The sequence below is a fragment of the Lepidochelys kempii genome, chromosome 19 (genome assembly GCF_965140265.1).
Source record: "Lepidochelys kempii isolate rLepKem1 chromosome 19, rLepKem1.hap2, whole genome shotgun sequence".
NCBI classification, from domain to species: Eukaryota; Metazoa; Chordata; order Testudines; family Cheloniidae; genus Lepidochelys; species Lepidochelys kempii.
In genome coordinates, this window is record NC_133274.1 from 4,957,453 (window position 1) to 4,983,044 (window position 25,592).

General features: G+C 44.5%; 1 protein-coding gene across 10 annotated transcripts in view; it reads left to right on the plus strand.

Moving 5' to 3' along the window:
* Positions 1-25,592, plus strand: part of CSMD2 (CUB and Sushi multiple domains 2) — a 548,097-nt gene that overhangs the window by 280,340 nt on the left and 242,165 nt on the right. For 8 of the 10 annotated variants that reach the window (XM_073317325.1, XM_073317326.1, XM_073317333.1 and 5 more), the window contains 4 exons: positions 438-515; positions 11,085-11,172; positions 12,362-12,486; positions 20,864-20,985. In XM_073317325.1, coding sequence (XP_073173426.1) covers positions 438-515; positions 11,085-11,172; positions 12,362-12,486; positions 20,864-20,985 — 413 coding nt within the window. The remainder of the gene's footprint in view (positions 1-437; positions 516-11,084; positions 11,173-12,361; positions 12,487-20,863; positions 20,986-25,592) is intronic. The other 2 variants (XM_073317332.1, XM_073317334.1) reach the window with 2 other exon arrangements.

Consider the following 25,592-nt stretch of genomic DNA (forward strand, 5'->3'; position numbering starts at 1 on the left):
TTAGAGAGTTTACAATGGTGCAGCTTCATTCCTTTGGAGCCACCCCCACGCGTTTATTGGCACACGGATTATTCACTGTTGGTTATTCATACTGTGTCTCTTGGTCATCTAAGTCACAAGTTATTGATTTTGCTTCCTGATTGGCCAATTCAATGGGAATAATAAATAGGCAACATCAAACTATTTGCTATGGAAGCTGAGATAAATAATCATGCTAGGGTTATTGTGAATTCTGGGACCTGGGGGCATTTTATTATTTTGCTTGGTTTTACTCAGGATCAGGGCCACATTGTGCAAGGTGCTGTACAAACACTGTGTTAGCAGGGGATGCCTAAAAAAATTGATGCTTCGAAGTCTCTGAATCAAATCAGTAATCCTTAAAATCTAGCTAAAACTTTTTTTTTTTTTTTTTTTTTTTGGTTAAAATCTCTTTCTAGTCAAGAAGCAGATTGAGCTGAAATCCAGAGGAGTGAAGCTGATGCCCAGCAAGGACAATAATCAGAAGACATCAGTGTGTAAGTTTCGCTGCTCCTAGATTTGCACTCTTTGCAAGATTATCTCCCTGAACATTTCATATGACAATAATCTCTAAAAATTTTTTCACTCTTAAAAGGTTTAATGTATATCCCTCCTCCTTCCCCCTGGCATTACCACATCACCTCCTTCCAGTGCTCTATTCACAAACATGTACTAACTCCTTAAACTGGGACTGCAGGGGAGCTGGTGCATGTGTGTATGTGTATATATACTGTATACATATATCTGTTGCTAAATACCAGGTAGGGGTTCATTACTTTTGTGTTTTCTTTAGTCTTAAGAGTATCCAAATGCAAATGAATTTGAAAACAAATGCATGTATCTAGTGTAAAAGTAAGAGGAGTCAGAGCTGCAATGAGGAGACTACAGACAGAAAGTTTAGTGAAGATGTAACAATAACTGTGACACTAATCACATCTTTGCTCTCTTTGCAAGTTATTTGACTTAATTATACCTCTCTGCAGAAAAAATCATAACACTGTGCTATGAAAGGACTAGTCACTGAAATACAAACTTCAGCTGCATCCCACATCTCTGTCAGTTTCTTATGCAAAATGCGTATAGCGGATGAAGTCTATTAGAGAGGTGCCTAGAATGTCATTTTGTCCCCAGTATGGTTTCCTGCTCCAGTAGGTGAACCCATTTGGTCCTTGCAACTTTGTAAATCAGAAGTGACATTCAGAACGTCATTAGGCTTATGTTTTTAGACAGGTGACTGTGCTCTTAAAGGGCCCCCTCTCTACCCTTTGTGAGATTAAGTAGGAAAGGTTTGGTTCAGAGTTGAGCTGAATTTTGGATAAATTTGGATCTTGACAAAATTTAGCCCTTTTGGAATGAACTAATCATTGTGAGGAAAAATAATTGCTCATCCATTGCGTAATACACAATGCCCATCCAAGATGAACCATTTTGATATATTGCATCTGTAATTCCAGCAGGGGAAATTCAGTTAAGAGAGAAATGGACACAATGAAAAAAATATAAAATATCACTGAGCATCTATCTGAAATGAAGTTCTGCTCCTTGGCTCAGTTCTAGCCTTAACACAGGTGTGTTGATGCCCTCTGGTTACTCTGGAAGGAGGCGAAATGGGCTAGTTAGGCATTGTTAGAGAAAACAAGTGGGATTTTATTGGGATGGAAAATCCATGTGCCCAGGATACTTCTGTCCCTATGAAAGATTCTAGCCAAGAGGAGTTTGCCTGATCCAAGAAGCTACCATCAACGTTCCAGTCTATGCATTGATGGTTAACGTGTGTTGGAAGGTACCATTCACTTTGGTGTTGGTTTGGACACTGGAACTCTTAGAGAGGTGGGCATTGAGGGGGGATGTGGGGATGGGGATACATTTTGTTTTGGACACCTCAAAAGAGATGGGGGTCCTTATCTAGAGAAAAGCCTTGGCCTGGATTGGAATCATAATTTGCTCACACACAGGTATTCCAGACAAAGAATTTGTTTTCTTAATGGAAGGGGTGCAGGGCTTCCCCCATTTGACATGGTCAGGAGCGTTGGGTTTCCTCCACTCCCTAACTCTACCAGTTGTCATTGATCATTATGGTGATTCAGAAAACCTAGAGTAGCAAAATAATGATGAATCCAGGCACGGGCTAAGAATTGAATGTTGTGGTTGCCTGCTCAGCGATCCAGTGACAGTTGGTTCCGACTCTGGTTTCCATAATACAAGGCTACCCCCGCCAGTGGCCCTCTAGGTGGCCATCTCAGCAGAAGCGCTGAGAAATAAGTGGGAAATAGAGAGTTATGCAGGCTCGGCTCAGACTGTCCCCATCCAATGGATACGCGACTCGTCACCAGGGCTGTCAGTCCAGTGCCTTAGATGGTGCCAATTTTGCACAAGACACAGCTGCCCCCTGAAGCCATGGGAGGCAGAATTGCTTGCAAGCAGTTGATCTAAAAATACGTGTCAGAAACTATGACCCAAATTCCTTTCTGTTACCAGCTTGGAGTCTGCCACGGGCATTGGGTATTCAGCCCATTCAGGGTAAATCGCTCTCAACTCTGCCTTGCTCATCGCCTCAGACTTACTTGGTCTAGTACAGCCTGCTGCTGTTGCGCATTTGGTTTTAGCAAATTCTCAACTTCAGAAATGCTGACTCAAGAGGCTGTGGCACCAGGAAGTGTTGTTTATGGATTCTAAACCATTACAATCTCCTTACATGGCGGTTTCCCTTGCATACCTAACCATGTCTCTCCCACCTTCCCCTCATATATATAAGTAACTTATTAGAGACGGTAGTACAGTTGAAAGGGATGATTAAAGAACCACAGAGCTTGTTTTTTGTGCCACTACAATTTCACGTGGCTTGCTTCTCAGACGTTTCTAATAACATGTCTATATAAAGGCTAGTGCTAACCCCTTTCCTACAGGTAATATTTTCTGCTGTACATTGCACCTCTCCAATAATTCCACTTTACAGAAGCTTGTACCAAGGGATAAGGCAGACTACAGCTATGTTCTTAATATCCTGCAGGTCTTTCAGAGAATTGTTGCTTTGCTGAACCGTCGCCATGGATGGCTGCCAGTTTCCAACTGTCTAGATTAAAGCCTGCAAGTTTCACATGACCCACTGGAGGCAAAATGTATTTCACACCCTTAAGCATGTCTCTTGTGTGCCGAGAAATAAAAATGGGAAATAATTTTATCTACAAGTCCTGGTGCAAATTGTATTGCATTGAACGATGATGGAACATTTCAATGTGAAATTTTACATCGGCTACATATTGTCCACTTCCCCTAAAATGAATTGGACATCTTTCTTTTAAACATGCTTTTTAAAATTGCTTTGGAGAATAAGCAGAAGAAATGTAGCTTAAAGCTGAGCCTTCACTTAGGGGATTATGTTTTTGGAGTCGCGTTTCTGTCACTGATACTAATTGAGAGAGAAACTTCTTTCAATATCTGCAGCATTCCCGAAGCTGCGGAGTGGCATGGATATTGTGTACAATATGTGTATTTTGTTCTTATTTATCTGACACGGATAGCATCTTTTCTAGAGCATCTTTCCTTCCTCTGCTGCGTAAATACAAAAATAACAGAAGTAAGTTTCTCTGATCTGTCTGCAGGATATTCCTAAACTTTTGCTGCTGAATCTTATTGGAAAGAGGTGTGCGCAGTAAGGGCATTTTCCAACTTGCTTAGATCCGAATTAAAAGAATTTCAGAGGTGCTGAGCAGCACCTAGATTCTAGCCAAGTCAGCGGGAGCTGCTGGGTGTTCATCACTTGTGAAAAACAGCTCACTTAATTAGATGCTTAACTATCAATTTTAGAGTCTGGTTCTCCATTACCCTGTACCTTGTGCAGTCATTTACACCAGTGCGAAGTGCATGCCATACAAATGTACATCATCACCATTCTGGTTTGGGAGCATTCTACAGACGCATTGCACTGGCGTAAGTGACTGCAGAAGCACCAGAGCACCAGGCTCTGAATTTCTAGCGGTAGGCATCCAACGTTGAAAATAGAGGTTGAAGGGAGGAATACTCTAAATGTGTCTCTTGTAAATTACGAGTAAATTCAGTTTCTCATCAAAGTCTGAGATGGTTAGAAGCTGGAAACATTTGTGATGCTGGATTTCTGGATACTCTGGATTTCTGGATCCCTGGTGTTCAGAAGAGGTCTCTGGATCTGTGCATTTACTTTGATCTATTCTAGAGAGAGAGAGTGGAGGGCGGTGACGTGGGTTTGGAAGACCCTCCTGTTCTGGGGTAACCAGATATGGCGTGTAGCACATGGACACCTTTCCGCGTAAACACAGACTAAAATTGCAGGGTCCGTTTGGAGATTTGGAACAAAACAGACACGGATGGAAACCATCCAGATAGTGGTGTCTCCTTTCCATGAAGCCATGTCGGAGTCATGTGATGTGAGATCATATGTGGGTTGTGTGATCTTATCCTCTACCCTTATTTTTGTATGCTGATTTCAAAATCTGTATCTTAAGCATGATGCATGCTCCCTGCTGTAATGGAGGCCTTCTCTGAAGTCTACATGCTCGAGTCCCTGTGAACCCTCTGGCCCTGGAACCCTGATAGGAATGAGAGGGTGGGGGTCCCAGGAAAGTCATGAAGCTGAAAGTTTCCAGAACCTTGGTGGAAGTGGCCAGCACCTCACAATATCAAACCCTTGTGTCCCAAATCCTTCAAACCTACTAGCACCTGCATAGCTTGAAGCACGTGAAGAGTTCAATGCCTGATCTTGAACCACTGATTTCAGTGGGATCCACTCACATGCTTAAAGATACCTAAGTGCCGAAGTGCTTTCTTGGATTGGGACCACAGTAAGCATTTGCTTTGTTTTGCTAGAGTATGTTATCAGGGGATCATCTCTTTATATTTGAGAAGTAAATTCTTCACCCTGTTATTGGACAGAGGTTTGCATGGGAGTAACTGGAAGCAGAGTTTGCCTCTTAGGGTATTTCTGAGCTGAAAAAGAAGGGTATTCTTAATTTGGGTTAGTTAACTCGGGTTAAAATAGCAGTGAAGCCCCTGCAGCCCTGAAGCCCCCTTTGAACGCAGGCTACAAGCTCAAATCAAAGCCTGTCGAGGTGCATCTGCACAGCAGCTGGGAGACAAACTTGTGTGGGCAGGCTCATGCTTGCACCCTAAAAATAGCTGGGGCTGGAGCTCGGACTCTCAAGCCTAACTCCAGCCTGAATGGCAGAGTCTACCCAGCTATTTTCAGCATGCTAGCATGAGCCCTGCTGACGCACGTCCGTCTACCTAGACTTGGATTCACGCTCCCAGCTGCAGTGTGGACATAGTTTAGAAGAGCCTGGGTTTGAACTCAGGCTAACCCAAGTTAAAAGCTGAGCTGCTTTGTCTTCACTGCTATTTTAACCCAAGTTAATTAAGCCAAGTTAAAAATACCCCCTTTTTTTCCCTGTAGTCGTACCCTTAGAAATCATCCAGCTTAATTTTAACCTCTTCAGAACATGATGGCTACTGAAATCCTATTTTTAAACAGAAGAGATTGCTTGCATCTCTTCTCTGCTTTCCTCGCACGGAGAAACTTTCGGGCGGGGGGGGGGAGGGAGGGAGGTTGTACCTCTCTATTAAATACTTCTCTTTTATCTTGTAGCTCATATTAAACAATCCTAAATTCAATAGAAAGCTGCCCCCAGGAGAGGCATCAATGAAATTCCTTTATTAACATGAGGGAAAAAATTGAGGGATCATCCTCTTTAGCTCTTCTTTCAGTAGAAGGAGTAAATTACTTTGGCAAACAATGCAATCACAATTGGCTGCTTCTGAATAAGGGATGGAAAGAAATTAGAGTTGGCATAAGGAGAAGAAGAGGGAAGGAGGGGGAGAAGAAACCCCCCCCCCAACCCTTTAGGGAAGAAAACTCTCGAATCTGTAATTTATAAAGTCAACAGTTCATTAAGATCGAGGCTTATTGTTTCCCCAGTAACCTTGAAGAATTCATTGACAACGCCAGAGCCTGGAGCTCAGCTCAGTCAAACCTCTTGTAAAATGAAAGCAAATTGTCAGCATGGCAAATATGGATTTTAGCCTCGTGCAGGGTTAAATCAAGACATTTCTCTCTATTTAAAAATAAATAAATAACAGAAGAGGGAAGGTTTGTGCATGATAGTCAGAAGCAAGAGTTGTGGGTGAGCCATCCAATGCATCCTCTCCCCTCCTTCTCTATCACTCCCATGCTGACATTTATAATATTCCAACTACCACGACATCCGGGTGACTTTTCTCTCTTCCCCTGCTTCCTATTTTATCACCCCACCTGCTGGCTTATCTGTCCTTTACTATGTGAATAACATGCTAGCATACAGGGAAATAACCATTTCCAGTAGTCACAGATGTGATGGATAGTTGAGTGTTGCTCCTCTGATGCCTTGGGGTTATACGTGACTCTGTTTGGTGCCCCACTTCCTCGTATCAATTCCGATAGGCCGCTGGGTTCCAGTTGCACCATCATCTTGTATGGGGCTTAGTAAATTCCATGGAATGGCTTTTAAATCTGCTTGGGACAAGTAACTTTGGAGGATACGTGGATAATGTTGTTGTCTTTTTAGAGAGCTGAAAAGAAGAGGATGGGGTAGGGGGATACGTGTTGTCTGTGGTGTTGGAATCTGCTTTGCAAGATGCTTTGAGAACTCGAGTGCTTAAATGCTGACCCCGTCCCCAGTAAAAGTATTGGAAAGCACGTGGCACATACGTTGTGTGCATATCTGCACAACAGTGCATTTTTGGTCTTGGAAAAGGCATAGGAATGAAAAGAAATCTTAGTGTTTATCACCTTGAACACTTGTGATTTGTACACTGCAAATATGGTCAACACCCACTCTCTCTTCTCCCCCCTCACCCCCCGGGGCCATAGACCATTTCTTTTTCATTGTTGCAAAATCTCTGCACATGAAAGTTAGGCCCAGCATATTTGCCTTGAGGTGGGTAATTCATATCACATGGGTGCAGGGAGGCAAAATAGAGTTAAGAAACCCAAAGGAAAATGAAGTGACTTGATTGACCCACCCTACAGACCTCTCCTTTCCCACAAGTGATTTGTTATTTCCAGCACTTTCATCACCCCACTGGGTAGCACTGATGGATGAAGTTATTCCCACAAGTACCGCCTCCATCTTTAAAGAGCTGATGTCCTGCTCAAGAGTCGCTCTGGGAGGCAGATATTTGTTGCTGGTTTTGTTTTTTGTGAAAGTAATGCCTTTCCTAAAACATGCTCCCTTGTTCCTGGAGGACATTTTACCCTGACCTTTCTGTTTGTTTTGGCAGAGGCCTTTATTGCTGGAGCCCCATGTCCACCTTTCCTTGCTGCTAATTCCAAGGACACACAAAGCACTTTCACAGAATATCACAGGGTTAGAAGGGACCTCGGGAGGTTCTCTAGTCTAACCAGGACCAATCCCCAATCATCCAAATGTAATTTTTTTTTTTTTTGGCCCCAGCTCCCTAAATGGTCCCCTCAAGGATTGAAGGCCAATCCTTTAGCAGGCCAATGCTCAAACCACTCAGCTATCCCTCACCCCCTTCAGCAGAGGCACTCTCTGGCTTGAAATACAAAGTGGGCTCCTCTTTCACTTCTGCACAGTCAAAACAAGCATGCATGTGTTTAAAACCAGAGCACTAGCTGCTTATTTGCCCTTCTTGGCTATTTTTGAGCTGTGTTTGCCAAAGATATTTTCATAAGCAGGAGGACGCCTCGGGATTGTTCGACCCACAAAGATAATTAATAGCCAGGGATAATCTCTCAGGCTGCAAGATGATCCTGGATCACAGCTGCTAGAGGTTTCAGTGAGCTGAAATAAGGGGTATCCTAGGATAGTTTGTCAAAAAAGGGTGGTATAGTGGTTAGGACAGTAACTAGGGACTTGAGAGAGGGGTTCAAGTCCCTGTTCTGCTAAAAATGTAGAGAGATGGTGGGGATAAGTACTTGTACCTGGTGGTGTGGGCCTTGCCTAAGGGCCCCCAGACACCACTTGACCCTTCCTCTTGCCACTGTGTAATAACAGAGCTAATTTAGACACAATTCAGTGTCTTGTTACATGCTGCACTTTCAAGGTGCGCTGCATCGTAGCAGATCAGCAGCCCAGGAATGCATCCCGTTTAGCAGCACATGGTGCATTTAGTAGCCTGGTTTTCAGTATACCATAAGGATCACTTGCATGGTATTAAGACTGAAGGAGCACAGGTCTGGCTGGATTGCCCCTGTCTGAGCCACTGTGCTGGGTTGCAGTTTAATGAATCCCTCACTTGGCTTCAGGTCTCAGAGAAATTACCTTTGTCATTCAGCTGGTTTTCCAGGTTGCGTACACGTTCTATTCTAAAGCTTCTGCGCCCTGTTTCAGACTATCAGAGCTGTGCAAAATGTTTGCACCAAAATACAAAGTGCTTTCCTAAGTTCGGGGTTTGCTTAAGACTGAAATTCAGGCCAGTCGCCTTGATATATTTCTTGAAACTGGCAGACCCCTCCAGCAACTCTGGGCCCTCTTTATGATTTCAAATCCAAGTTACACCACATTCATTTCAATAGAAATCCAGGTAAAACATGGCGCTTTCATCTGTGTTTTGCTTTGAGGAGCTGTGTGTGTTTGAGTATGATGTTCAGAGGGGGAGTGGGGGATGGATGGTACAAATTCTCACATCTCATAACCAAAGGAAATATTTTCATAAATCTCTGCGAAGGAGAAACCACTGGGTATCTGGCAGCTCTGTTAACTCATGGAGGTGCCCATTCAGCAAACAGGGTTTTTTAATGGCTGCCTACATTATCAGATGATTGCTGTCTAATCTGACACTGTATTGCAAATATATATGGCACAATCTCCTTCTCTAAGGAGAAGTTCCCTCTCAACTTCTCCACACATTCGGAGTCCCCAGGATATATAAAAGGTGGCAGCAAATTTTGTTGTTATAAAGTGTAGCCAACAGGAAATAAAGCATTGACCACTATATTGTTGCTTGTGGCACCTTAGAGACTAACCAATTTATTAGAGCATAAGCTTTCGTGAGCTACAGCTCACTTCATCAGTTACTCTGATGTTACTCTGAAACCTATATTGTTGCTGTTTCTTTTGCTTGTTTCCCTGGCTGCTCTGGCATTCCTGAGCCTGTGTGTATGAATTAATCAGAGGGTTCTGAGGATGCCCCAGTACCCACAAGGTTGGAAAGATGCTTCTAAGAGAGATTGCTCGTAAAGCCGCGTCTTCCCTGTGAAACAGGGCACTTGGAGATGGCAGGACACCACATCTCCCCTTGTGGTTGCGTAGCTCCTGCAGTGTTTCAAAGGAGTTGGGTACGAAGCCCTGTACTAAGATTCTGGGGAGCTTCTGGGCCCTGAAGATAGGGAGGCAGATGCCATGTTGGGGTGAAGGGGGCAGTTTAGTGAAAGGATTGTGGCTGAGGCAGAAGGTAAAGTATCTGTTTTATATATATTTTAAATCCTTGTAGAGCAGCAGTGGCAAAGATGTCAGGATTAAGGAAAGGGAAGAGAAGGGCCTTGTTGTTCCTGCCTCTCAAAGAAGGTATGGCATTCAGATACTACGGGGATGAGCTGTATAGAAAATCCTTTAGAAAGAGAGATGTGTCTACCTCGGCATGCAGCTGAGGACCTCCACCCCACAAAGTCATGCTCCGGTAGCACTGGAACCAAAGGGGAAACCTGTATTTGCTCTAATATTAAGGCTTCCAGCATGTGTCAGCAGCAGCTCCTTGTAAGGCATTGGGATTGAAGCTTTGAACCCCTGGAAGCAGATGGCTCCTTCTATCCGTCTGAGAGCAGCAGCGTCCCCCGCTTGGCAAGCGCAGTACCTAACAACAAAGTGGCGTTTAACCGTACAGTGAAAAATTGCTAAATGCAGCTTTCTTGCCTTCAGCGTACTCAGTGGTGCGCAGGGCCATGTCTCCACAGACAGCGCATGTGCATCTATTGTTCCATAGTCACATTCCCACACCGCCACACCGTTTGCAGTGTGCGCGGTATCACGTGGCACTGATGCGGCGGGTACACACGTGCTGTGTGAAAGGCATGCTTTCCATCACATTGCCATCCACTCTTGAGTGCTCTGAAGGCCACTGCTCTAATTAAATAAATTCTGGCGTGTAACTGAGAGGATGGTTTGGCTTCCTTTCGTTTAGGCTGAGGCAGGAGGGAAGCATGCTCATTTATGTTTCATGCTTCATCACTTCAGCAGCATTGCGGAGAAATGCCACCTTTTCCCCCTGCATCTTTTCCTCTGCGACGTGAGAAAATTGAATCATCTAGATTTCAGCCACTCCATGACAAAACTGTCCCTTTTCTGATCTTCGTATACATGAAAAAAAATGTTTTGGTGGTTATCAAAATGTAAAGTTGAAATCAACATATTGCCAGAGCTCATTTCATCCTCGTTGGGAACCGTCTGTGGTTTATGCATTCTCTGCGTCTATGCTTGTTTGCGCCATTTGACAGATTTGCGGGGGGAAATGGGAAAGGGGTCAAACATACAGATGTGTTTATTCAGTGCTGATTATCTCTTTATAAATCTCTTGTTTATAAGCAGCTATATCAAGGTTGCTCCATAAAAGTTTTCATATTCAAACTTAATGACTTGCTTTAAAACTTCAGACTGGCTTTTATTTTGGGCAGTTTGTATCACACATCCACCTTTTATTGAGTTGCTTTCTTTCACCGGCACCAGTCAGGTGGCATTTAGATGGGCATTGGGAACACACCTTGTCATGCTGCAGGTGACCTTTTTAATAGCGGTCTTTGGGAACATTCTCTTTAATTGGTATAATTTTGAAAAATGCAAGACTTCTTTTACAATGGTGCTTCTGTAGTGTAACGAAGGGAAAGCCATGTTGCTCACTGGCATTGAGCAGAGAAACATGGTACATAAATTGAGCTGAAATGACTTCAGTTACACTTTTTTCCAAATTAAAACAAAAAGCTAATGCATTCCAACTAGCAATTACCCATTTTCTCTTCACATCCGCCTACCCCAACACAGTTGATGTAAGATGATGGTTTCCTGTGCTATTCTATCTCTGTATGTGCTGTTTTTGCTTTGTAGTAACTCAGGTTGGTGTGTCCCAGGGACATAATATGTGTCCAGACCCTGGGATTCCAGAGAGAGGCAAAAGGATAGGCAACGATTTTAGGTAAGAACCTTGTATGTGTTTCTTTTGCATGCAACAAAGCTACTGTTCATAACCATCATATGGGCTCTGTGTGTTCCATACTCGTTCTTTAGCGACCCACTGTACGCCTATAAATGGTTTGTGTCTGAAAATCTTGCAATGATAAGTGACACAGAAAAATTGTGTGTGTGTGTGTATATGTGATAATATGACAAGCAGAGATTATAATGAATCCCCCTCCTCAGGAATGTTTTCTCTTGTCAAAGTCAGCCTTGTAACCAAGGTTTTGCAATCAGGGTTCTTTGTAATTCATTTTTTTCCTTTTGGTTAAGTGCAGAAAGAAATGTTTTAAAACAAACAAACAAAAGGCCCTGTTTTACATTAGCATGAGTCACCACAGGGTTCTGTCCATAGGGGCTTCTGAGATGGCTTCCCAGAACACTGTGTCAACCCTTTGTCAATAAGCATATGTGCTGTTGGATAATTGTTCTCATCTAACGTTTAAAACAATGCCTTTGTCCTACTTTAGTAGCTGGCCTTCATGTGAAGTGTGCAGGAGTAAATCAGCCAGCTGTTAGCAATGACAGATTAGCAATAGTTAATCTTATTTCTCTGTCGATTGCTGTTCTGTTCACTAAAAATGACTAACCTGAAACCATCAAATTCCCCCTGAAATCCACAAAATGGATTTCTGAGCGAGGGAAGAAGAGGGGCTCCAAACAGAGTCCTTAAATACTATGGGCCAGATTCTCAGCTAGTGTAAATCAGCATCACTCCATTTTCGTGAATCGGGCTGCACTGGTTTATACCATCTGAGTCTCTGGCGCTAAAGCCACGGAATTAACAAGTGTTTCCAGTACTAGGTGATTTTTTTTCTTGTTTATTTTGTCATTTGTAAAAATGCTGAGCATGTAACGAATTAGGGTGCAAACCTAAGCTTCTGCATTGAGGAAATGTCTCCTGAAGTCCTGTTGAAAGCTCTGATCTCCTATTCGACTACAATTGCTTTAGGAAACGAGCTCCCAACACAAGCAAATGCATGAGAAAGGAGACTGACCTTTGCTCATCCCATCCTATGCCCTGGAAGCCAGAGAACTATTGTTATTCACATTATGGCGAATCACTGAGGCATCAAAGAAGGCAAAGGACAAAACTCTTGTTTTGGTAGTCTCTCCAATGCTAATTAGCTCCCTTTGGTTCTGTCTACTAGGTTAGGATCCAGCATCCAGTTCACCTGTAATGAAGGCTATGATTTACAGGGGTCCAAAAGCATCACCTGTAAGAAACTGAGTGACATGATCGCTGCCTGGAGTGACCAGAGGCCGGCGTGCAGAGGTGAGGGAGCATTAGGAGTTAACCTAGCTATGGTGATTGATGAAAAATCCAGCTTCTTAATCCTCCATTCTGTCCTTACATTTGTGTTTGATAAAGCCTTGGTCTTTCGACTTTCTCCTTTCCTCACATCGGAATTCTTTATCCACCCTCACGAGTGCTGTTGGTAGTGGCCTTTAAAGGGATGCTCTCATGTCGCTAAGACCCAAAGGAGCAGTGCCCTTTGTTGTGTATCTTTTGGCAAAGCCAATGCAACTCTTAGCTAGGGGGTCTTGAGGTCTCTTCGCTCTTTCCTTGTTTGGCTCACGGCTTGTTCACTCTGCAAAGAGAAACTGTTGCCCAGCAGAGAGGGCCCAGGAGTGGATGCAAGGACTCCTGGTTCCACTGTCTGGCTCCAGGGAAAGTTGGCAGCTCCCAGGGACAGCGAAAGCTCCCTAAAACTGGGGGGCCTTGGGCACCCAAACCATGGCCCCACCCCTTTCACGTCCCCTTCCCCCAAGGCCCTGGCCCCGTGCGCCTCTTCCACCCAGGAGCTTGCCCCCCACTCACTCCTCTTCGCTCCCTCCCCCCTTTGTCTCCCACTTTTAAAAGTGAAGGGGCCATGGCCCCCTGCCCCTCCCTGTCCCCCTGTTCCAGCACCCCGGACAGCTGCCCACCTGCCAAGTGGGGGTCATAGTGGCTACCTAGTTCATGCAGTGGCTGTTAGGCTTAATTATTTCAAGCATGTTAAGTGCAGTGAAATCTTTGGTTGCAAGGCATTAGGGGAGAGCAAAGTATTGTTGTTAAGGGGAGAAGCCAATGCCATCAGCTCAGCCCAATGGTGGATAACCCAGTTTGGTCCCAGAAGTTGGTCCCACTTTCCCAGGGGGTCACTATAAACAGCAAGTAAAAAAGAAATCGAAACGATGGAAGCTATGCACAGCCCCCTGATGGGTGTCGCTTTCAGGATAGAATCCCTGATACCTGGCCAGCCTAGCGCTGCTGAGGCTGGCCATGAACTGAGCAGTTAGTGCTGCCTCCATGGTACCGGGGTCACTCTAATTGCTTCCCTCCGGTGCCTGTGGTTTTCTCTATGGGAGCTTGTATCCTTAGAATGGTTTCCATCTAAGTTATCAGGTTCAGTGTTGATGGTGATGATGATAAAGACATCTTGTTCGGTCTCTAGCAGAAAAGAACTATCAGCGCAGAAGTGTGCACTGCGGGAGAAGGTCCCTGATCTTGCTCCCTCCCGCAGGCTATTTCCACAAGGTCTCATCAAAGACCCAGAATTCCCCCTGCCTCCCCTTTCATGGGAGCCTGTTGCAGAGAGACGACTAGGAAATGGCATTGTCTAAATATGTCCCCTCCTCATCGCTGGAAGAAATACAAGCTCAGGGCTTGATTTGCCATTGCATTGAGCCTGGTGCCGCCATTTACACTAGTGCAAAGTGGAGACATACCACCAGCCAATCAGAACAGTTGTGTTTTGCACTCCCTTTGCATGGGTGCGAACGGCAGCAGGAGATGCCAGGCAGTGGCGAATCAGGCCCCCAAAGTCTGTAGCTAATACAGTTTAAGGTAGGATTAGCCCACTCTATGGGGAAAGTCTGGTGCAAGGGGGGAGGAGAGGGGTTAATGACAGCCCCTCATAGCCCAGTCATGAAGGGTCTCCTCAGAAGTGCTGAGCAAGCCCCACTGAAGATGGTGGAAGCTGAGCTTGCTCAGTGCCTAATAGGATTATGCCTTTGAGGTCAGCATTGTAAGCAGCTTTTGCCTTATGCTCTCACTTTTGCACTTTGCGGTGCAGTGATCACTATACACCCTGGCCCATTTCCCTGCTAGATGCTTAGTCGTGACTGAATTAAGTTATCTTTTCGCCCTCCACGTCCTTTTTATTATATATATAGTAGTTGGGATCAGGTGACAACCATGCAAAAATCACATGCCTGTCTCTGGTGTGACAGCGATAGATCAGTACTGCACTCAGAGCTGGAACATGGAAAGGATTTTCTGTGAAAAATATCTTTAAAAAAACGGAAAACTTTTTTCATTTTTTTCAATGAAAAACTGAAAACCAGAAAAGAATTCTGCTTGTTTTTTTAGTTTGAAAATTGAGACATTTTTGTTGCGATACCAGAACATTTTCAAAGAAGCAAAATGTGTTCAGTTTGAAGAATAGCTCTGTTTTGTCAACAGTTTTCAACCAACTGTAATTTCAACGAACCTGCTAGTTTGCATGCTGCCATTTACTGGTGAGAATGGGAATGGCTCAACTGTGTTTCATAGGCCCTCTACTGCTGTATGTACTGAGATACCGCAGTGTTGGGTGTGTTATAAACATTTAGAGGACGTAAAGGCGAGTCTCCTTTAGCTCAAGAAGGTGGGTCTTGGACTTCTGGAGCAGGAGGATCCAAGTTCTATCCCCACTGTTCTGAATATGTTCTCAGTGTGCAGCATGTTGACAGCTGTGAAGTTGTAGGTGGGCACAAATTCGTTGCAATACCATTAACATGGCTGCAGATATTACATTTGTTAATTAGTACAATTTCTTAGAGAATGATTCCAAGTAAAGTCAACCCGATAGTGATCATTTAAGATTTAAACTATGCCTGGAAGGACATGAAAATGGCTTATTGATTTGCTGTCTTTAGTAGCTTCAGAAGAGTTAATAAATGATGACTTGTGCTTATATTATAGACTTGACTTTCATCCCAACGAGAATGTCCGGTATTTTGTCTGAACCACCAGCTACTGTACATGAGGCTCTTTCCTCCCATAACTGATAGCTCTATGCACGCTGCCCTTTACACTTTGCCGTTTCAAAAGTAATGGATGGTGCTGTAGTATCTTTGAAGGCTGTTTAATGCTCATAGGCTACAGAATTGCCCCCCTTTCACGTGAAGTAGTGTCAGCTGACTCACTGAATGTGATTGGATGAGTTCATCCAATGCTATTGCAGTGTGTAATGTATGCTTCCTGTACATTTGGGACAGAACCCATGGAGCTCACTGCTAAAACATAACGTTAGAGCCAAGAGTTTAGCAGCATTTTAAAAAGAATTAAGTATTTATATGAACAATAAAACATCCATAGTTACATTAGATAAAATACTGATAAGGGATATATAAACCTTCGTGTTTCAGGACATAAGGTAGCCACTATCTGGTACGAGACACTATTGGAAACGGAATACTGAGCTAGACAGACCATTGTTCAGATCCAGTTTGGCAATTTTGATGTGACTTGAGCCTTTGTCTCTAAAGGCACGTCTACACTGGAGTTAGAGGCGTAAATTCCAGCTTGAGGAGACGTACCCGCCCAGCTATGATTAAGCTAGCAAACTAAAAACAGCAGGATAGTTGCTCTGGAATGGGGTGGTTAGCCCATTTCATCACTCATGCAGCCGCAGCTACGCTACCCTTTTTAGCATGCTCGCTTAATGAGAGCTAGGGCAGGTAGGTCTGTACCTCCCACTCCAATGTAGACATACCCTAACAGGTGAGACTGGAAAATGGCCACACGCGGGGGAAGTTAGGATTTGGATCAGAGTCTTAACTTCATGATTCGGTCTTATTTTCAACAATAGAACAATGTCCCTGGGAAAAATGGACCCCAGTAATAAAGACTGTCCTGAAATTAGCGATGCCGTACATGCTGATGAACCAGCTCGTTGTCCTTCTGTGATCAGCCCCACAGTGTATTCATTCCAAACAGAGGCAAAGGAACATGAGGCTGCTTGCATTTTTAAGTAGTAGTCTTCGTTGTTGTTTCTTTTCCTGCATGGAAGCGAATGCCTCTAATATGTGTTATTGCTGGAGGATATTTGGTTGAACAGCAGGTCTCTGATGGGCAGTATTTTCCCAGCAATGCTCATAGATACTCCATTGTCTAACCATCAGCAAAATATTGACCGCTGTGCCTGGGGATGCTTAAGCAAGATGCATAACCTCTGTCCAGTTATCATTCCCTTTATGTACGTCAGCTCTTTTATAAGTATCCACTTTCTAGATTCAAACCGCCAGGGGACACCTTCAGCAGAGGTACGTGGCTGTGGTCTGTGCTGAGAGGCCTCTCTGGGCTGTGATGAAAAGAGCTGTTCCCATTGCTTAGTTCCGCATGCAGCGGCGCTAGGTCATTGGGGCTGGCCTCCAGGGACAGCTCCTCTGAGCTGCCCAAAGCGGGGCTAGCTCTTGGCCTTCGTAACCAACCGTCTGTTCTGTGGCGCTTTGGGACACGGGATGCGTGTTCAAAAGCTGCTGAAAGACCCTGCACCGGGGACTGGGCTCTGATCAAAAAGTACGAGTAGGTTGGTCAGATCAAAAGTGCAGAGTCCAAAGCTGCAGGTAGCTTAGGGTCTCAAAATAGTCCAGTGGGGCCATTACGATTCTAGCTCAGCCATTGTTAACAGCTCTGTTGCATGTGCATATTTTGTGGACACCCACACCCACGGGAGAGCTAGAGAGAGAGAGAGAGTGTGTGTGTGTGTGCACTAAGGATTCTTGATCACTGGAGGTGAATTTCACAGTGTTCGCAACCTCAAGCATTCAAAAATAAGTCAGGCCCCCAGATTTTTTTTTTAATTTGGTTCTTTTTATGTGCTTTCTCAGACTTTAGGGTGCATTCAGGTCATGCTTTCGTTCTTTTCTCTGCAACTATAACAGCTAGACACGTTTTTGTTTTTTTTTTTCCCCAATGAAAGCTGAGATTTTCATGCAATCTCTTCATCCTAGCAGCTGGGGCTTTTATTTCAGGAAACTTGTGATAAATTCTTGAAAGTTGCCTTCACTGAATTTTCACCCCTCTGAAGAGGGACCTGCACAAAGCCTGTCCGTCAGTTACATCCCACTGAATCCTACCTGAAGGATTCAGTGGGATGTTAAGTGGTTCGTAAACTGTGTGCTGAGCTCCTGCTGCAATGGACAGAGGAGAGGTTTTTCACCACAGCGCTAACTTCTCACCTTTATGTCACTCTCCCTCAATTCCCATCCAGTCCTCCCACAATAACTGGGCTTCACCCAGGCCCTGCTTAATATGGTTCACATTGCAAGCCCTTCTATATTACAGCTTCAATGGAGATATGAACTTCTGGGACAGGTATGCGAATCTGGGACAATGCAGATCCTAAAGCTCAGAACAAGTGCATGAGAGCTGGTGTCAAGGCATTCTTAGCTGAACTTTCAGTGGAAACTCAATGAACCCAGAGCCTGATCCATCTCTTATGGAACAGTGCAAATGCTTTGTTTGGTAAATCTTTTCCAGCCACAACCTGAATGACATTCACAGCATCAACCACTCCCCACTTCCCTACCCTTATTGAAATACAGAAAACCCGATCTTCCTACCCTTAGCAGACTTGTCTGTAACCTGAAAAGGAAGAGGAGCCAGAGACGCTATGAAGTTAAAGCACAGAACTCTTAATGCACGATAGCAGGGTCCTCATAGCTGCTTAGTGCCCTGCAAGTAGAGTGCAATAGAGTTATACCCTGGCTTGCTGTTGTGTGCTAAAAGGCTGTGTGGACAAGCCCGTAGTTGTAGTATACGCAGGGGCTTTAGAACAAAACAGTCATACTAGGTCAGACCAATGGTCCATCTAGCCCAGTATCCTGTCTCCGATAGTGGCTAGTACCAGAGCTTCAGAGAGAGTGTACAGAACAGGAAAGTTGGAGTGATCTGCCCTTCTTTTCCCCTCCCAGCATCTGGTAATCAAAAGCGTGTTAAACAAAAGCCAGTGATCCTGCTCATTATGACTTATGGCTTTCACTAGGCAATGAGCAAGAAGCCAGCAACTGGCAAAATTTGGCTGTCCCTGTAACCCAGCACCAGGGAACGTGTGAACGGAGTTTTACTTAAGAGGACAACACATACGGATGCACATCTAGGTCTTGGCTGTTTTGGTTACGTTTTCTTTTTAACCAGCATGTATAATTGTGATGTTTGTAATGCTAATAATGAACAACTTGTAATACTTTTAATTAAATCCCTCTGAAGCCCTTAAAGTCATGAACTGTTATTTGTTCAGTTCTGCTTTTTTCCCACCTTTAATTTCCTCTGCAGATTTTTGCAAGGCTGTAGAATACCACCTGATTCTTTGAAACAAGTACAGAATAAACTGAATCAGTGTAAGAGGATATTTGGCATAAATATTCAACACTATAAAGCAAATTTACAGCGTCCTCTCATCTGAGATAAGAAAGAATTTGCCTGTGTTATTATGACTCTGTGAATCATCTTGATTTTTTTTTGTTCCTACCTCCAGTTTTTTTTATATGGTTTTGTTTTGGTTTGTTGCTTTTTATTCCGGTTCCAAACCATTTTTAGCATTGTTGCTGTTTTTATATTTTTAGGTTTTAAATGACAAACTCCTTTGAAATGCAAAGGTCATTCTGAGCCAACCCTATCTCACTGCAGTGTAACAGGAGGCCACTTTGTATCTAACTCCTGATGGTCCAGCTGTACAGTGGGGATAACACCACTCCTTGTTTCAGAGGGGTGTTGTGAGGATAAATCAATTAAAGATTGTGAGGTGCTCAGATACAATGGTGGTGAGGCCAGATCAATTTGTAGATGGATCTTCTCAGCTCCTCTACAAATGACTCCTCAGTTCTGCTCCATTTCATCCATGCTGCCTATGAAGTCCAAAGGCCCGTGTGAAATTTCCTATGCTTTGCCCGTGTGTATGAGCAAACAGAACCTACCCTTGGCTAGGGAATCCCTTGGAGTTACTCAGGGCCTGATCCGAACCTGATTGCAGTCAATGGAAAGACTCCCATTGACTTTGGTGGGCCCAGAGAGCTCCCACTTCGGACCTGACCACCATATCCTTGCATAACTATTTACTGGCTTCTCCACTATCTAAATGGTGCCCCCTACTGGTGACGCCTTCCTGCTGACAGCAACCAGCATGATCCCTTCCAACTTCATGGGCCATAGCCATGGAGCCTGTTGATTAGGTCCAGTCTACCAGTGCTTACACCCAAAGGTGTTTCCCTCCTCGTTTCCACTTATCAGTCACAAGGGAGCGGCCTCCGGGCAGGCTGGTACAAAGGGTGCCCGTCGATCTCACGTTAACAAGATACAGTATTCATATCAGGAGACTGACCACTATGGGGCTCATTTGGAATAAGAGAGGAGCCTTGTTGTGAACCTGTTCCATTAACAGGAGGCCCGTTTGTCCCCATCAGTGGCAGGATGCAGCATTGCAGTGTCAAATCACTGACCGGGGAGCCACAGGGAAGAAATGGGAGGGTGAGACTTGGATCAGGAAGCAGAATGCCCCCAAATATATGTCAGCGTGAAATGATACAGCTCAGGTGAAGTAGGAGGGACCTCCTTTATTTTACACCGCTTCATGGTTATTTCACTTGCTGCAGCCCCCAGTTTTATGGCCTTCGGGTTGTAAGTTACGCCCTTTAACACCACCATTTACAGGAAATTTGGCCCCGAGTTGGTTGCTCTGGGCTTAGACTCTGGGTAACTGTACTAAAAGGGCAACAGTTTAGCTCAGGAATGGGGTGTTGTTTGTTTGAGCTTTTCATATGGCGTAGCCCTTAATCAGCAGCTCTGTGTAGCTGTATTTGTTCTGTCTAGCGATGGACCCAAGGCAGAACCTTTATATGAACGCAGGCACATGCATGCACGCCAACCCGCTCACACAGAACACGCACACACGCAGCCCCTTCGGACATCAGGGAGGTCCAGTTCCCGGATCTGATGTGTGTGGGCCAGGCCCACTTGACATTCAGCTCAACAGCAAACGCCGATACAGAGCCATGACTCTGCACTTCACGGTTGCCAGTGGAGAGGGAGATGGGGGCTGGTTCTGACAAAAGGACTCCATGGGCCTTTTCCTTTCTTTTACCCTTATGCACTTTCCCAACTCTGCTTCACTTATGCTGTTGTTAAGATGCTAAGCAGAGCTGCCAGCCCGTGGAGAAATTGGACTTAACTCAGCCTCTCCTCATTAACCGTTTGCTGTGTTGGTCTTTGCTCAGGCTGTCAAAAGGAGCATGGAGAAAGGAAAACAGGGCCCGCCTGGCCCAGTGGAAAGAAGCAGTGCTTCCTAGTTGGATTCTGCAGCGTGTGTTGCAGTACCCTTCGTGAACCAGGGCTTACAGAAGCCCCTGTGCGGTGGCCTTAGGTGTTGAATCAGTCTGAGCCACAGGGCCTGTCTCTGTTCAGCAGCCTTAATCAAGAATCCCCTTTCTGATCATCACAGTGGTGTCCTGTGTCTTCTGTTCTACAAGGGGCGCAACAGCCCCTACCTGCTGAAGACAACGTGAAGCGGTTTGTTTCCCTCCTGATTTTATGCAAGCACTCTCTCCCCTCCCTAAATAAGGAGCCAAATGTACATCCCAAGGCTGATGAACCTCCCCCAGACACTGTCTTATTTTCTTCTTCACAGCCAGGATGTGCGATACATATCTCCGGGGCCCCAGCGGAGTGATAACCTCTCCCAACTACCCTGTACAGTATGATAACAATGCTTACTGCGTGTGGGTGATCACCGCCCTCAATCCAGCCAAGGTAGGTCTCTGAGAGATGTCTCCATCTTAGTATCTTTAGTCCCTTTTTTTTTTTTTTTTTTTGAGTCACCGTTCATCTTTCTTTCTCTCTCTTTCAAAGCTGCTCAGGTTTTTGGTGCTGCTGTTTCCACCTACCACATGTGTCTCAACTACTTAGGGAGGCTGTGACACGTCGCCTACCTCCCGTTTAAAATATCTTTCTTTAAGGGATGTAATTAAAAGTCAATGTAATTATTTTTAATCAAAGCCTGTTCGATATCTCGGTGTGAATGGTGCTGAAATGCCAAACAGCTTAGCAAAGCATTTCATTAAAACTGGCTTTCAGTTAGGGCATGGAACGTCCGTGCCGCGAATGCTGATGTTCCCTGATCTTAACTGATACCAGGCCCCCAGCCAACTGGGATTTACTGTCTAAAGGGTAGAAGGCGAGCCAGAGAGGAGGAGGAACTGGCTCTCTCCACTGCTAATACTGGCCAGTCCTTCCTGTGCTTTGGGGTTTGAAGCAGGGAAAGAAAACACTGCGTTTTCTCTGCCATTCCCCACTTGCCATGTGCTGGGGGAGAGTTTTAGATGGCTGCCTTTGCACCCCAACCCAGTGAGGCTTGATAACACAGAGAGTTCCAGGCTATAATGCTTTAGCCTTGCTTTGGGTCCACAAGGTACTGGAGAACTGTGGAGAGTTCCCCAAACTTCGAGAGGCTCTGTTAAACAGGCTAGAATGTACTGCTAAAGTCCTGAATTCCCAAAGAAGAACATTCAGGTGTCTCTCTCATTTTGTTTCTTTCTCAATCTTTTCCTTTTTCTTTCTTTCCCTCCTAAATTCTCCAAAATCTTCCCTGGCTGATTTTCCTCTGCATTTTCCCCTTAGCCCTCATCATGCCCACTTGTGACAGCTTTTGCTGGTTGATCTGTTTGGTCACTTGACAAATATGAACAAGTTGCAAGAGGGCTTTTGAAATAATCTTAAAAGTAAGAATAATCCACCTCCGTTCAGAGCTGTTTGGGGCAAAGTGTGGCGTACATTATGTTTTCATTGTTTTTGTTTAATTTGTTCCATAGTAAATGTCTTGTGAATTAATTTTTTATCAACTGAAGATTTAAAAACAGATTTCAGGCCAACAAAAATGCGGTGTCATTAATTCCTAAACCTTTTGACTCTAAACAAAAGGGAAGTAGAACTAGCCGGGTCTAACCATGTGATTGCAACTGATATTTCCAGTAAACTAGCAGGATTTTTAGAAGCCAATTGGAGCCACAGGGGTTCAGCATCTCTGAAAATCAGGCCTAAGCATGGGGTAAACGTCTCCCTGAACCCAAATCTCTCTCTTCTCCCATCCCTTTGAACCGTGGCAGGGCCGGCCATGTCTGTGCAATGTTCCATGTGTTGGCTGTGGGATCTCAGTCTTGGAGCTGGTGACATGAGAATATAGAAGGGGTGATGTGAATGAGGAGAAAAGATCTAAAGTGAAGCCAGGCTTGACTTCTGAACAGCTTAGCTGGCGATCAGCAGGTACAAAGGGCACAGTTGAAAAGCTGCCAGTACCAGTGACCAACTAGTGCTGGTGGTTTTTTCTCCCGGGGTCTGAGGGTTGTGCTTTCTCAATGAACATAGTGTAAACCTGTGTGCAAGCCCTTCCATGCACCTGCCACACTGCTGCACCCTGTGCGACACATGCCAGGTGCAACGCACAAGAAGTGCCATCCGGGGTGTCTGAATCGGAAGGGAGGATGTTCCAGTGGAACATTAATGCTTTAAAAGACTGCAGCTTGGAAGCTATTGCCGAGGTGCAGCAGAGGGATTAGATACAGCTTGTGTGAGTGACAAATAACATCATGCATTAGGCTGTATAACGTGCACTCGGGAGTAGGTTTTTGGACACAAGGACTTTGGGGCCATAGTAGAAATTGCTGGAGAAGAGGAGAGAAGCGATGTATTTCCTGCATTTTTCTTAATTATTTTTCTGCATCTTTTTTGTATAAAAAAAGAAAATGGACCCAAAATTTTGGTAAATAAAATTTTCAGAAAACAGTTCTCTTTGTTCTGGGGCTTGGATAGGAAGTTGCAGTCAGCCAGGCCCTGTCTACACTGGCTTTCAAATAGGCAAACCCTTTCGAGCTTGGGTGCATGACTTTTGGGCACCGAATTACATAGTTATGGCTGTGTCAGGTGCTTCAGTGACCCTAAACAAGAGAACTGCCTCGTGCCACTTCCCCGTAGTGCTTGAATGGGCAGACTCCAGACATTCCCATTTGCTTTTTCACCAGGCACGGAAAATCTGGTAAACGAACTTCTCTGCTTCTCCTCCAGTGATCTGTTTCATGGGTTTCCCTCTACTATGCACAATGGCTAGGCGGAATGGCCAATCGCATGTTTCCCAGACTCTGTCTCCACCCTGCTGCAGCTTCCTCCATCCCCACTGTTCTTTCTCCAGTTGGTATCTTCCTTAGCTTTTAAACATACTTTAATAATAATAAATAATATTTTTTTTAAAAAAAACCTTGATTAGATAACAGATCCATAGGACCTGATCCTCAGCTGGTGTAGCTTCACTGACTTCAATACCTAATAACTTCCTGTAGAGAATACACGTTGTTCTCTATGGGCCACATCTTCAAGTGGTGTAACTCCCTTAATGTCTGCAGCTATATCGATTTACACCAGCCCAGGGAGAATAAACCTAATCTTTTCCCTTAAGTAACTAGATAATTATCAGCCTATAAAGGGTTTCTGGGAAGACTTCAGACTGTTGAGTGCTTCATCCCAGAGACACGATTTCCAGGTAGGAAATAATCTCTCCATCTTTTTGTGGCACGTGGGGTTGGGTGAAATGCACTGATGTGTTCGGAAAAGCCATTGCTGTGCCTGCTTGTCACGTGCGAACAGTTGAGCTTCACGTTAATCTGAGATGCACTTCATGACCGAAGAATGATATCTTGCGCCCTGTTAAAATGGCAGAGAATGCTCTGCGAGGTCCCAGGGGCCAATCCAAGGAGAGGGCTGCCTTTTGACACTCCCCAGGAAGATGGCAAACAGCAAAAACAAATCAATTGCATTTAACGTTTGCTGCTACTGAAGGAATCTGTTGAGGCTGCAGAAACCCCAAGCTGTGAAGAAGAGAGCTCATCGGCAGGGAGAAAACACATGTATACAGCTCCAAATCATTGCATTCAACAACAGGAAAGTATGATCACTAAATAAAATACATGTGCTGATGACAAAGGCCCCAATCTAGCAAGTAGATTGACTGGCATGGCCAGTTCCTTGCGCCCACGCAGAGTCCCGTAGAAACTAGCTGTCTGGGTTAGTTCATTGGCTCACAGCACATGTCTGTTATACTGGGAGCACTTGAGTTCTAATCCCAGTTTTGGCACTGACATTCTTTGGGTTGTTGAGAAAGTCATGTAGACCCTGATTCAACAAGGTACTCAAGCACGTGAGTATTCACTGCATTAGGCACATGCTTAAATACCTTACTGAACTGGGACTTTAACCTCCTGGGTTCATGTTTCCCATCTGCAAAATAGGGATAAGAACACTTATGTGCATTCCATCGCAAGGTGGGAAAGTTGAAGATTGATTAATTGCATCTCTGTAAAGTCCTTTAGAGATAAAAGCATTATGGGCCTGATCCAAAGCCCATCCAACTCAATGAGAGATTTCCCGTTGACTTGACTGGGTTTTGGATGAGCTCCTACATGAGCTCTTAATATTAGGGATGGGAAAACCCACTGGGCCAAACTCAGAACTCATTTGAAAATCATGGGTTCTGTATTTAGAAAAGAACTGTAGGGGCCACATCCTCAGCTGGTGTAAATCAAGTGGATCCACTGAGTGCAATAGAGCTATTCCAGTTTACAGTAGCTGAGGATCTGACCCTATATTTTTAAGGTTCAAGTGTCCTTTGGCTTGGGAAAAGGAGAGAGCTGGGCTGCTGCATTTTTTTAAGTTTTATTTTTCTTCTCAAGAAGCAAGGTATTAAATAGTTTTACAACCAAAATGGGGCAGTAGCATTTTGCAAGGTTGATGTTCTGTATGTGATATCAGCAGGTTTGGAAGGATGCGGGGTTTTTTTGGTCAGTGTTGGTAAACGTCAATTTCACTGTGCATGCTAAACCAAGGGGGGGAAAAATCTCAATTTATGAACAGCCAAAGTAAGAAAAATGTTGCTTGAGAATTTGAGAGTGTGATTTAAGGATAGTTACTTTGTATATCTTGACATGCGATATCGATCATTTGTATTTCAACGGTTATAAAGCTTGAACTTTGTAAATCTCAGCATCTGCTGTCATTAAATAATTGTCTGACCCTCTCCTAATTTCTCAAACCTGTAAAAATTTAAATCAACAGAAATTTTAAAAAAAGGCTTTAAAGCCCCATCAATGTCATTGCTGTACACGGGGACATATCCTAGTGCTCCTCGCAGTGGCGAACTGGGGCCAGAGATCAGAACTGGAGTTAAAGCCAGGGTCAGTAGCCAGTGTTAGGGTGAAGAAGCAAGAACCAGAAATAGGACAGGAAAGCAGGAATCAGGGACAAAGCATGGCCCAGGGGTCATGCAAGAAGGCAGGGTCCAATATAGCAGCGAGCCAGGGAGTCATCTAGTTACT